Genomic DNA, 14,276 nt, shown 5'->3' on the forward strand with positions numbered 1-14,276 from the left:
AATTCCTCCGCATTTGTTTCATTCTTCTTTCATGCTGTTAGAGCCAGCTGCGCTTGGCAAAATAAATGCGACACAAAAACTTTTATGTGTCCTGATTCCTTGTATTCTTGTACAGGATAATCACAGCGAATGACCAATAAGGATCCATCCAGCGACGATTCGAAGCTATTGCTTCTTACATAGCCTAAAATCCTTCGCTGAAACTAACTCGGCAAAAACGGCAAAAAAAAAAAAAGCTGCAAGTAATGCTGAAGCAACGCTCACGGCATAGGGAACTGCGCCACAAGTATATTATCAGCGGCGCTTTAAACTGTATCAGGTAAATGCAACGAATCATACACATGCTACTTTCTTGTTCAACTTTCTTTTCGTTATGCTTTGAACGATACAATCAGGTTTCACGATGACATAATAGAGTGAACTTATCTTTGTAAGACGATTTACACCCGAGACAAAATTATCATAAAAAGTCCAGGAACTCTAAGATTTATTTCAAGTTACTACAAGTCTCCTGTTACCTCATTTAGAAGCTGTCACCAGTTCTTTTTCGCCAGTTATTTTGCAAAGTCAATGGTAGTGAATCTCCTGTAGGCTTGGGCTCCACCCTTTATATTCTGTTGTCAACGACTGATCCCCCCTGTCTTTCCCCTGAGAACTACGTAACTCCCCAAACATCAACCAATACCTTCCCCCCCTCCCCCCGACACATGTGATTGACATGAATGAAGCCTCGCGCGTGGAACTCACGTTGCCGCGAGAAGTGTCCCTTACATGTGGGTTCTTCGCTTACCGAAGCAGCACCATCAACCCTCTTCATTTATAGTGCATTGAGTGAGCAACTGAGGAGAGAGTTCAAGGGCATTTTGAAATGTTTTCGTTAGTTAAAGGCCCAAGTAGGTAGCTATGGTAACGAAATGTGACGAGAAACGTAGCTTGAAATCATGTTTTTTTCACATTAAATTAATTTTTGCGTTGGTATTGAGAGACGAAATGTCAAACGCGTCCAATTTTGCCGTTATTTGATAATATTCAAGCGCTTTAGCTGGTATAGGGCAGATTTTTGCGAAGACGCTTAAAAGTTTTTTTCTTGAACTTTATTACTGCAAGCTGGTATTAGCTCTTTATACAAAAACAGTTGTATTCCACAGTTTTTTTTATGTGTATCATCAGCGAGAGACCATCTCTGTCCTCTCCAAGGTAAAACAGTTTCTTTTTATGCATTTTTTAAAATTGTTGCGACATGAGTTGATTTAGTTGAATTCAAACGATATAAATACTGTTAAGCAATGTGCTAAAGCAACGATTTTCATATCTTCGGCCAACCTTGTTAAAACTTGTTGGTTTCCACCGCAACACGAGAAAGAATTATGTCAACTTAAGGTTAATTTAGGACGTAAAATGACTTTTTGGCTTCAATATTTAGAAAGAAGATGTTCAGACAACATCCCCACGGTTTTTAATTAACGTTCCAAATGTTTCAAGCAGAAACGTGAGGTGGTTCAAACAACTTCAAATTTTACTGACACTCTACCTCCGCGATCTTATATGCTTATCAAAAGAAAATACTTCCCCTCTACTATGCCGAAGAACAAATTTTTACCAAAAGTTGCAGTCTGGATCACAAAGTTTCCTTTGATTTTCGTGATTCTTCTTTTTTTCAGTAATTTTGTTTGAGGAAATAAAATTGTTGAAGCTTTCTAAAGTATTTTCTCATTTTTGTGACCGACGAAATCGTCGGATAACGTTTGTTTACTAACAGGAACCTGTAAATGCTGATGTGTACGAACAAGAAATGGCTAAACAGAGTGAATAGCTTTTCTTTCACTCAAAAGGGATAAACCAAATATTAAAAGCAACTCACTAGCACTTATATAAAAGTTAAACAAGCGAGAACAATTAAAACAAACCTCTTTTAACATCAACGATAAAAAATACGTGGATGTTCCCGAAGTAATATAAAATCGATCTTTTTTTGCCTTACAACTTCCAACGGTAAATGAAAACGACGTTGATATAATTACATAGTTCAATATTAAATATTGCTCAATATTTATTTACTGCAATGGGTATAAAGATAAGATTTATGAGAGAATGACATCTGTTTTCATCCCAGCAGACAAAATCGCTCGCGCACCGAAGGTTTTAGCGATTAATGATTCAAAAAGTCGTCAACGAAGACTTCGCAACGGTATAGTTTTTTTTTTATCTTTTCGCTGAGCTTATCGACCAAAGGAGATGAGGAGAAACACACTTTCCCTTGAGCTCGCCACGAGGACGGAGGCGTTAGTTTGTACTGAAACAGTTTTGTTTGCTGTCACCAATGTTGTGGCCATCCTCGGAAATCTTCTCACTTTTTATGCTGTGTACAGAAACCACAGGCTGCGCACGATTCCCAACATGTTCCTGATAGCTCTGGCTCTAAGTGATATTCTGATGTCTACTATCTGTATGCCTTTTACAGTTGCAAGTCTTTTCCACGGTAGATGGATCTTTGATGAAACGGTCTGCCGCTTTCAAGCATTTGATATCTTTGCGTTTGGGACGAGTAGTCTTGGAACTATGGCAGCAATTGCAGTCAGCCGATATTTCTGTGTTGTTAATCGGGAAAAGTATCCCTCGCTCTTTAAGAAGTAAAGATCCGTGATATACATTTTCATTGTTTGGTGCTTGGCTCTGGCTGGATCTGCTCCCACATTACTCTTCAAAAATGGCAGCGTTGAGTTCCAGCCTGGAAAAGCAATGTGTATTTACAAAGTTGAAAGTAACATTGCTTACTCTGTCTTTATGCACTGCTGTTTTATCACAACACCCTTGATTATCATCACAGTCTGCTATGTCAAAGTGTTCCGCACCGTGTCAAGATCAAATCGTGTTTTCTCATTAGAAAATAATTCAGAACTCCTTCGGGTAAATGTGCAGGAAGCCAAAGTGACGAAGCGTTTGGTTGCAGTTATGGTAGGCTTTGCATGCTGTTCGCTTCCTATTGTCATCATTGACAACATCGACATCGCGCACGGAGAGCCAACGCTACCACGACCAGCTTACTTAGCATACGGCTTTTTGCTTTACTTGAGTAGCACCATAAACCCCTTCATATATTGTGCCACAGATAAGAGGTTCAGACGAGAGTATAAGGCTGTTTTCTGGAAGAGTTGTGGCTTCAAATGCCGAGCTAACAACGAAAACAACAACGCTTAACTGAAATGGCAAAAGACCTGGTGTAGCATGGTAGTTTTTTTCTGAGATTTTGTCCGAGGTTGTTACTGGTAAAATCGGAACATCTGAGTGTCTTTACACGAACCCATGTTGGTTTGTAGACTGGCTTGAATTGGAAGTCATTAGGAGCATCCCAAAGACAGGCACTCATAGTGATTGCAGCATCTGGTGGGGAATTACCCTCTTATCAGTTCCAAGAAAAATCTTGTCCATGATCATCATCAAGTGAATATCAAACACAGTGGACCAAGAGCTCGGGAAGGAACAGGTAAGGTTCAGGGAAGGAAAGGAACGTAGCGAACAGATCTTTACTTTCAAAATATCATCAGGTAATGCACAGAGTGGAAAATATAGCTGTGCATTAACTTTTACAAAGCAGTTGACAGTACCCATTTGATTTGAAAGAGGAATTTTGTTCTCGAGCAAAACTGTTATTTATGTAATCATGAATTTTTGTTTGTACATGGATATCATTTTAGAACTTTTCTCTGTTCATTTACACTTTTCTTATTGAGGTTAATTTCCTGTGCCCTTCAGTGACTTCTCTGAGGCTTGGGGCCAAACGAAAGATTATCGAAAGGGACATCTTAAAACACATGTCGGCAAATTAGAGTATCGCAGAGGTCATGGGTTCAAATTCCGTACGGGCCTGAATTTTTTTCAGGTCCTATTTTCAACCACTCGTTTCAGTAGTGTTCTTAGCTGCGAGGATCTCCTAATTTCATTTCTTCACCGCAGTGCAAATATATGAATTTCATATATCTAAAATCATCATTTAGAGTAAATTTCTTCAATCATAACTTAGCCGGAACCTGAACGTTTGAGTTTCGACGTCGTCGTCGTCATTATTATCCACTGTAAGTGAGGAATTGGGATTTTTGAAATATGTAAAATTGGACGTAAACTTTTTCTCGGAAATGTCCTCAATTAAACCTGCTGAACTGTCGTTCAAATGTTCAACGCATTCAACTTACAGTAACTTACTCCCGTCAAACCCTATAATTAATTAAATAGGCTGATACTTGTTCAAATGATTGAGGCAAAAATTTGCTCAGTCTAAACTAAGATTTTCCGCATTTGTTTCATTCTTCTTTCATGCTGTAGGGGCCAGCTACGCTTGGCAAAATAAATGCGACACAACAATTTCTATGCGTCCTGATTCCTTGTGTTCTTGTACAGGATAATCACAACGAATGACAAATGAGGATCCATCCGACGACAATTCGAAGTTATTGCTTCTTACACAGCCTAAAATCCTTCGCTGAAACTAACTTGGCAAAAACGGCAAAAAAACAAACAAACAAAAAAAACTGCAAGTAACGCTCGTGGCATGGGGAACTGCGCCCTAAATATATTTTCAGCGGCGCTATAAACTGTATCAGGTAAATGCAACGAGTCATACACATGCTTTCTTATTCAATTTTCTTTTCGTTATGGATCTGCTCCCACATTACTCTTCACAAATGGCAGTGTTGAGTTCCAGCCTGGAAAAGGAATGTGTTCGTTCAAAGTTGAAAGTACCATTGCTTACTCAGTCTCTATGCACTGCTGTTTTATCACAACATCCTTGATTATCATCACGGTCTGCTATGTCAAAGTGTTCCGCACCGTGTCAAGATCAAATCGTGTTTTCTCATAAAAAAAAAATCCAGAACTCCTTCGGGTGAATGTGGTGGAAGCCAAAGTGACGAAGCGTTTGGTTGCAGTTATGGTATTGGCTTCCTATTGTCTTCATTGACAACATCGACATCGCGCACGGAGAGCCAACGCTACCACGACCAGCTTACTTAGCATACGGCTTTTTGCTTTACTTGAGTAACACCATAAACCCCTTCATATATTGTGCCACAGATAAGAGGTTCAGACGAGAGTATAAGGCTGTTTTCTGGAAGAGTTTTGGCTTCAAATGCCGAGCAAACAACGAAAACAACGACGCTTAACTGAAATGGCACAAGACCTGGTGTAGTATGGTAGTTTTTTTCTGAGATTTTGTCCGAGTTTGTTACTGGTAAAATCGGAACATCTGAACATCTGAGTGTCTTTACACGAACCCAAAACAAGACGGAAAAACCGCTGATCAGGGCGAACAGAGAGGATCTTCCAACGACGGTGGAATTCACGTACCGGGGGAACACAATCAGACATGATGAAGGAACAAACGAGGACATCAAGAACCGCTTAGTGAAGGCCATAAATGTAGTCAGAATGCTCAACAGTGTAGAGAGGTCCCAGCAGTAGAACATTAAGACCAAGCTAAAACTATATTATAGCTGTGTCGTCTTCACCCTAATATGTGGCTCTGAATGCTGGAGAATGACAGAAGGCGATCATTGCAGATTGTCAGTCTTTCACAGTCTTCTTAAATTTTGTGTTAGACACAGTTCCCTTTGGTTTGCGCGCTGGACTCAACAATGTCTAGTCGTTAAAAAACGCGAAAAGCTATAAATTTGGCTCACATTTGATCATAGTATTCACGCGGTTGTCATTGAAAAAAAAAAAAAATTTTTTTTTTGTCCAAACTAAAAGTGAAGATGGCGTCAATTCTTTGTTTCAGGAAGCGATTTCAGTGATATTGAAGAGTTTCCGACTCGTATAATTGGTTTCCAAACCTTTATCAGGGAGATATTTTTCAAGTGAAACTTTAATATTCTTCTAGAACCGCTAGAACAGTTTTTTCGATGAGTGTTGTCTACAAGATAATGTTTCTGTTTACTTGTAGCTTTACAATCTTCGTTTTAAGACATTCGACAAAGAATTATGATTGAATTTCATGAGTTTAAGTTAAACGACTAAATTACTATTTAGTACGTTGTTATATTACAGAATAAGTCTAAGCCGACGATTTTTCTAACTTCTTTTGTTCTGGATACGCGAATAAATGTAAGAAGGCTGTAAACTTATGGTTAATTTAGAGCTTAGATTGACTTTTCCGCTTCGTTTTTTGATAACAAGATGTTCTTATTAATAGTATGCTCTCGGTCTTAGAACAAAGGTTTTTAATTTAAGCAGAAATTTGGAGTGGCTTAAATTATAATTTCAAATTTGACTGTCACTTAACCTCCGCGATCTTATATGCTCATCCAAAAAAAAATTAGTTCCCCCATACGATGCCGAAAATTGTTAATAACAGAATGGACTTCAATTTTTTTCTGAGAAAGGGTTTTAGTTTTTCTCCAGATATTTTTTATTGCAGAAATGAGAGTTGTTAAAACTCCTCAAGATATCTTATCCCTTTCGTGAGCGGCGGAATAATGTGTTAGCTTATTGACCAGCAGCGTGAAGAGATTGTACAGATAAGATACGGAAAAATAGAAGTAACATCTTTTCTTTACTCGAAAGAGATATGTCGATTATTAAAAGCAATTCAACAACACTTATCCGGAAGTAAATCACATAGTTCAAATATAATAAACCTTTTTAAGCAACAACGACATACTGCACGAGCTCTCGCCGAACAGAAAGAGTTGTAATTTGGCCCTACAACTTCCAACTTGATGAGAATGATAACAACGATGACATACAGACATCTTTTAATATTCATTAATTGCAATGCGTTTAAAGATAAGATGTGATGAAAAACAACATTTTTTTTTCGGTGTTGGTAGACAGTGTTGGTAATCGCGCACACCAGCGGGTTTCGCCGATCAGTGCTTCAAAAAGTCGACAACAAAGACTGTGCAGAAGTTTAACTGAGTTACTTATCTTTTCGCCGAGCTCGAGCTTATTGACCAAAAGCGGTGATGACAAGTAAACTCTCCCTTGAGCTTGCCACAAGAGAGGAGGCGTTAGTTTGGACTGAAACAGTTTTGTTTGCTTTTACCAATGTTGTGGCTGTCTTCGGAAATTTTCTCACTTTTTACGCCGTGTACAGAAAGCGCAGGCTGCGAACAATTCCCAACATGTTCGTGATAGCACTAGCTGTGAGCGATATTCTAATGTGTATCTGCTGTATGCCTTTTACAGTTGTTACTCTGTTCCATGGCCGGTGGATATTTGGCGAATCTTTCTGTCTCTTTCAAGGTTTTGCCGCACTGACTTTCGGAATTGTCGCTATGGATACCATGGGTATCATTGCGGTCAACCGATTCTTCTGCGTTGTAAAACCAGAGAAGTATCTCTTGTTGTTTAAGAAGAAAAGAGCGTTGATATACATTGTCATTGTGTGGTGCCTGGCTTTCGCTGGATCTGTGCCCCCGTTTTCCTTTGAGGGCAAAAATAGCTTTAAATTCCAGCCTGGAAAAGCAATGTGTTTGTACACGTTTGAAAGCAACATGGCTTACACTATTACAATCGAATGTGTTTACATCGCAGCACCCTTAACAATCATAGCGGTCTGCTATGTCAAAGTGTTCCGCTCAGTTTCAAGATCAAATCGTGTTTTCTGTCTAGGTGTTAACCTCAGTCAACTCCGCGCGAATGTGGAAGAAGCAAAAGTAACGAAAACTTTAGTAGCAGTTCTGCTTGGCTTCGCGTGTTGCTGGCTCCCTATCTCCGTTGTGGATAACGTGGACGCCGCGCGCGGAGAACCCAAGATACCACGACAGGTTTACTTGACGTACGCGTTCTTGGCCTATCTGAGTAGCACTATCAACCCATTCATTTACGGTATCATGAACAGACAGTTCAGGCGAGAGTACAAGGCCCTCTTGCGCAAGATTACTTTCTTTCGGCGCCAAAATGGCAATAACAACAGCAGACACAACGTTGAAAGTCATCCATAAATTGTTCTCATCATCCTCATACTTGACCTTTTAATCTTTTATTTTAATTTTTTTTCTTTCAAAAATCGATGTAGCTAAAAAAAAAATATGATATTTAACTATTCTTGCGACATTGTCTTTCCTTGTAGCAAATCCTTTCAGAAACAAAAAAATCAGATCAAAAAAGACGCTTTGACGGCAACTTTTTCGGTGTGTTATGGGAATTCACTGGTTGTACACAAACATCAAATATTGAGCGCACAGTGTGACTGAATAAATCAAGGGAAGGTTTCTATTGATCAGTGAGTTAAGCCTGCGTGGATTAGTATTAAATATCGTATGTGATGGAGATTGAAAAACCTAACTTAATATGCAACTGAGCAATCTGTGACGTTTTATTGCCATTATCTTAGTACGAGAGTTATGTGGTCGATAATAATAGACTGGTTTATTATTAAATCACATCGCAGTAAAATACTGAATTGTGTAATTATTAACAAGCTATTAATGTACAATTATAAATATAATGGCTTAATAAAGCATAAATTAAAGGTGGTTTAAATTAAAATTTCAAATTTGACTGTCACTTAACTTCTACGATCTTGTATGGCTATCAAAAAAAGTTAATTTCCCTATACAATGCCAAAAATGATTAATAACAAACTGAATCTCAATTTTTTCTGAGAGAGTGATTTAATTTTTAAGCTATTTTTTATCGCAGAAATGAGAGTTGTTCAAACTCTTCAAGATATCTTATCCCTTTCGTGAGCGGCGGAATAATATGTTTGTTTATTAACCAGCTGTGTGAAGAAATTGTTTAGACAAGATACGGAAAAAAGAAGCAACGTCTTTTCTTTCACTCGAAAGAGATATGTCTATTATTAAAAGCAACCCAAAAACACCTATCCGCAGGTAAATAACTGAGTATAATTAAAACAAACCTCTTTCAGCAATAACGCACGTGCTCTCGCCTAACAGAAACATAAAGTGGTGTTGTTATTTTGCCTTACAACTTCCAACTTGATGAGAATGATAACCACGATGACATACAGACATCTCTAAATATTCAGTAATTGCAATGTCTTTAAAGATAGGACGTGATGGAAAATAACATTTGTTTTTCGGTGTTGGTAGACAGTGTTGTTGGACAGTGTTGGTAATCGCGCACACCAGCGGGTTTCGCCGATCACTGCTTCAAAAAGTAGACATCAAAGACTGTGCAAAAGTGTAAATTACTTATCTTTTCACTGAGCTTATTGACCAAAAGCAGTGATGACAAGTAAACTCTCCCTTGAGCTTGCCACGGGTGTGGACGCCATGATGAGTATTTGGCATATTGTTTATTCAAACGGGATGCAAAGAGGTCAATTTCAGGACTACCAAACTTATTGGTAATCCTCTTGAATATCTGTGGATCTAACATCCACTCTGTACGGTCATTAAATACCCTAGATTCTGCATCAGCTTCTACATTTTTACATCCAGGTAAATATGTAGCTCTGAGCCAGTTATTATAAGCAATACACAGGGCCCAGATTTGTTTAGCTACCTCATTACATGGAATGGATTTTATTCCACCTATGTTATTTATGTAATACACTGCAGTAGTGTTGTCACATTGCACCTGGATGTGTTTATTTTTGTGTGCACCACACAAAGCTTTGAGGGATAAAAATATAGCGAACATTTAAAGGTAATTGATGTGATTTAGTGCTTCTGTGAGAGTCCATCTGTCTCCTGCTCTCTGGTCACCATGCACCCCTCCCCAACCTTGAGAAGAGGCATCAGTTTGGATTACTATATCAGCTTCACCATGTGAGATTGCTTTACAGGAAAAAGGTAGGTTTGCAATCCACCACTGCAGTTCCTCTCTTGAATTAACAGATAGAGATATTTCACTAGAGAAATTGCCTTTAGTTTGTCTCAAACTCTCAATTTTCTCAATGTCAAGGCTACGGTAGTATAATGGGCCTTGTTCCACGGCGGGGAAGCTGGAGACCATAGGCCAAATAACCTCTGCTAGATGAAGTATGGTGGGATGGGAGTTACTGAGAAGGTTTTTCACATGCTTGGACCACCTTCTCAACTCTAGCATGAGAGAGTCGTACCGTCATTGACACTGAGTTTAAGACAAAGCCTAAATATTCGAGTTGTTGAGAGGGATGCAGACAAGACGTTCCAAGATCTCTAAGCAGTTGCACTGTGTTCAAGGCATTTTCATGAAACTCATGAAAGGTATCTCCTTGCAGATAAAGATCATCTATGTATGCAGATGACAAGAGGCCTTTTTCTCTAAGGACTTTAAACACAGGTTTAAGCAGCTTGGTAAATATACGGGGTGCAGAGCTTAACCCATTTGGTAGACACACATATTGGTAGAGGTTGTCCCTCCACACAAACCTGAGAAATTTCTGGTGCTCTATAGCAATTGGTACTGAATAGTAGGCATCTTTGATGTCTATTGATGCCATAAAACAACCTGGTGTAGTAAGTTCCTGAACTGATTCAAGGATTCCATTTTAAAGTGTTTGTATTGTTTTGATTAACTGTTCTTGCTTATTTTCTTGCTAACCTTAGTGGCTTCAGCTAGATCTTTTAGCTGCTTAGAGAGGTCAGGGTCATCTCCGAATAGGAAATCTGTGAATGGCACTGTAGGTGAACATAGATGTTTGTAGTCTGCATTGAGCTCTGGTTCTATGTTATCTCTTCTTTGCATATTGAGGCCAAACTTTGCTGCCCCAAGCAAGGCTACTGAGTCAGTGGCCGTTCTAATTAGAGATGGGATATCCAATAATTCTTCTGATATTTTGTCCTGGACTTTGACCAGTTGTTCAACTACCAGTACGATGGGAATGATTTCCTTCAGTAAATTGGCCTGAATAAGCTGAAGCTTTAAGTCACTTGAGCGTGTGTCATGTTTTAATTTATCCCAGAGGAGATGGTTAACCTGGGTTGGCTCCAAGCACTTGCAATTTACTGGCCTGGTATAACGATTTTTCGTTTCTGTCAATATATCGTCATCAAGTTTGACACGCATGACCTCTTTCAGTATTCCCGCGAATTGTGCATTCACAGCGGGAGCTTTCTTTTGGCCCAATTTTAAATTACTCGCAATTCCTGCAAGAGTTGAGTTTTCCTCTTTGAAGGACTCAGGGTCTGTTTGATTGGTATTATTTGTCAACGTCAGCTGATCGTTGACGTTATTAGCGTTGCTGGACCCCGATAGGTTTTGGTCCCTAGTGCTAGCGCTGTCCTTGTTTGCCCCTTGTCGGTCTTTCTCCGCGTCGGAGTTTACCGAGCCTTCTTCATTGGCAGATTCCTCGACATATGCGAGGTTTCCTAAAGTTTCCTTCATCTCAGTAAATGAGTGGTCCATTGAGTAGTTGAGTGTGGTAATAGAGGACACTAGTTGTTTAGTCATAAGCGAGATTGCTTCGATAATAGAGTCGGGTTTCCCGAGTGAGTTTGGCGAGTCGCCATGTTTGCTTGAGTCAAGCGCTGATATTTCTTCTGGATTTTGCTTGTTTGTCATGTTGACGGTCTTTGAAAAGGTAGCTGAGAAGAGTTTCTCCTGTTTTTCTTTGATTGTATGACAGTTTACGTCGACGTTGAAAGGTTTTCTCGATTTCCAAGTTGGATTTCGTATTTCTCGACCGTCTCAGGCAAGGCGGGAAAATGCACTGATTTCTTGGGCGGTTAGTGCTTTCTCACGTGACTTTGTCAGTGCACATGATGACGAGGTAGACTCACGTGATTTTACTCCTATGAAGGAGACACGATGGCGTAATGGTTAGTGCGCTGGACTCCGGGTCAAGAGGTCTGGGTTCGAAACCTGGCCAGGTCATTGTGTAGTGTTCTTGATTTGTCGGTCGGGATTAAGAAATAATAGTAAAATAATAAAGTAAGATGAGATCGTAGCTCTTCTGAGTCACTATGACTTGAGGTGGCGAAAGTCATCTGTTTGTGCTTAGGTCATTACTTTATGGAAGTTATTCTTCTATTGTTGCCAGGTTGAAAATATTTTTTTGAAAAGTAAATCAATAGTTTTCTGAATTCAAAATCATTCCCATACACCTTAATTTTTAGTTCAGTATGTCCTATATTTGTAAGGATACTTCAAGGAATGGCAGCAAAATCCACAGTGGTCCCTCTTCTGCTTCCTGGCCCTGCTCCTCCCCCTCAGTGGCCTGCAGGCGGAAGTAACTGGAATGGTTGAGACGAATGTCCTTGATAATCAACTGCAAACAGGACAAGTGGAGATGCCCACTCTTGTAGGTGCGGTAAAAGACAGTTGTGTCGTTGATGTTACACTCGAGGAAGGTGAACAGCAACAAGAAACCATTTCCAGGGAAGGTGAACAAATTGGTAAACACGAGATCGCTAAGGTGTTTTGTGATCGTGGTAGCCAGACAAGACTGCGTTCACAATCTATCTCTAAGGACGCAGAAAGTTTGAATTCACATTTCTAATTCAAAGTGAGTAGAAAACGAGAGCAAAAGTGTTAAACTAATTTTACAAAGCTATTGTTCATTGAGCTGAGCTACGCTGACAGTCTCCTTCATAGGGGAAAGCAGTTTAAAACTTTAGCATGGAGGCTACGCATACTCTTTTCTGGAACTAGGAAGTAACGCCAAGGAAGACTTTTTTGTTGATTGATGTACGTCTTCGCTAAACATTTTTTGGGGTTCATGTCATATATATTAATTAATGTTCGCCTCTCCTTTTCAGGAAAAAAGAAAAAAAATGTAGAAATAATAAAAAAAAATGTAGAAATAATAAAAATGAAGTATAGCTAATCAGATCGTATGAAAGTGAGAGAATAATGTTATGTGAAGCGCTCGAGAAGTATTTTAGTATTGTTAGGGTATGTGTATACGATGTATGCTGAGTTTTTGGGAGATTTCTACTCCAAGCGCAGTTTATTAAGTATATTTTGGTTGCTTTTGGCCTCGCACCAGCTGCAGGTATTGTAATCAACAACGCATGAATAAATGGGTTTAGTTTCTAAGGAAATTGTGGTGCTGCGTCAGTGAGGGGTACAACAAGACAATTTGGTTCTATAATCCAACTGCACAAGGTAGAGTTCAAATAACGCGAAAACATGTATATAGCGCATGTGTACAGTTGGTTATTGTGTACTGTAAAAAAACCTGTTTAACCGGTCGGCTACGCACGCTGCGCTTCTCTATCAACTTTGCTTTTCCCGCCTTATGAGAAATGAGCAGAAAGACTTAGCGGGAAAAAAAAGCAGTTGGATCATAAATAACCTAGTAGACTATTCATTGGTGTGTAGTATTGCCTAGTACTTTCACTCCTTGTTTGAATTTGACGAGCCTGTGGGGAAGTCAAAATACGGCACAACTCATAAAAATACTCAGGTTTGTCACCGCCAGATAAAGAAAATCCGAAAAAATCACCATGAATCTTATTTCGCGAGATGATCATCTCGCAGCTGGAGCTTGGGCTGCTTGTGGTGTGAGTTCAGATTAATTAAGTTTTTTCTTTCTCTCAAGGTGAAGTAACGCGATATTTTCGTCCATTTGAAAGTCATGCTCTTTTTCTGTTACAAAAATGAAAACATTAGGTACACAAAGCGTCCCATCTCGACCCACCCATGCTACGCATACCTATGTTCTTATAGATGATGTCATGGATAATAATAATAATAATAATAATAATAATTTATTTACTTATATAGCGCCCTTTAACATTTATGGAATGATCAAAGGCGCTTTACAATCCAAGAAAACTAATATTACAATAGATACTTACAATAAAAATGCTATTTACAATAGATAATTACAATAAAAATGCTATTTACAATAGATAATTACAATAACAATACTAAAATAAAATAATGACAGTAAATGAATACATAATGAAAGAATGAATGAATAAAAAGTAAATAAATAAGCTACAAAATGCCGATATGATTGTAATGCGAATCTAAAACGCTTGCTTGCGCTAGCGAATCAATCGTGCGGATGTGCACAGGCAAGCTGTTCCACAGCGCAGGCGCAGAGGCATGAAACGAGCGGGCACCTTAAGTTGTGCGCATAACCCCTTTTGGGCGTTCTAAAAATATTGTATCATTAATGCGTAATGGATCAGGGGGCTGTGCACAAAGAATAACATTAACCAGAAATCTTGGGCTCATTTGATAAGTGTGGTGGTTTGTGGCCTTCGCGAGAGCCTCGTTGATTAAGGTCGAGATTTATCGGGACATGAACGGTTCGCATTTCATTTTTTGTATTATTTTTAAGTCAAACGTATTTTTACGGCTCCTTGACGCACAAAGAACACGCCTAACAACTCACGTTCCATCACGTACCATAAAAACAACGTGCAAAGTCCATTAGA

The 14,276-nt window shown here is 39.1% G+C and overlaps 1 protein-coding gene and 1 pseudogene across 1 annotated transcript; both read left to right on the forward strand.

The window, feature by feature from the left end:
• The first annotated feature begins 2,235 nt into the window (after positions 1-2,235).
• Positions 2,236-3,198, forward strand: LOC136281263 (melatonin receptor type 1A-like; annotated as a pseudogene).
• A 3,669-nt stretch (positions 3,199-6,867) lies between these two features.
• On the forward strand, positions 6,868-7,937 carry LOC136280860 (melatonin receptor type 1B-B-like). The gene has a single exon (XM_066166595.1). It carries the CDS (start codon positions 6,957-6,959, stop codon positions 7,935-7,937), a length of 981 nt encoding a protein of 326 aa, XP_066022692.1. The 5' UTR covers positions 6,868-6,956.
• Positions 7,938-14,276: the final 6,339 nt, after the last annotated feature.

This window comes from Pocillopora verrucosa, chromosome 5 (genome assembly GCF_036669915.1).
Source record: "Pocillopora verrucosa isolate sample1 chromosome 5, ASM3666991v2, whole genome shotgun sequence".
Lineage (NCBI taxonomy): Eukaryota > Metazoa > Cnidaria > Anthozoa > Scleractinia > Pocilloporidae > Pocillopora > Pocillopora verrucosa.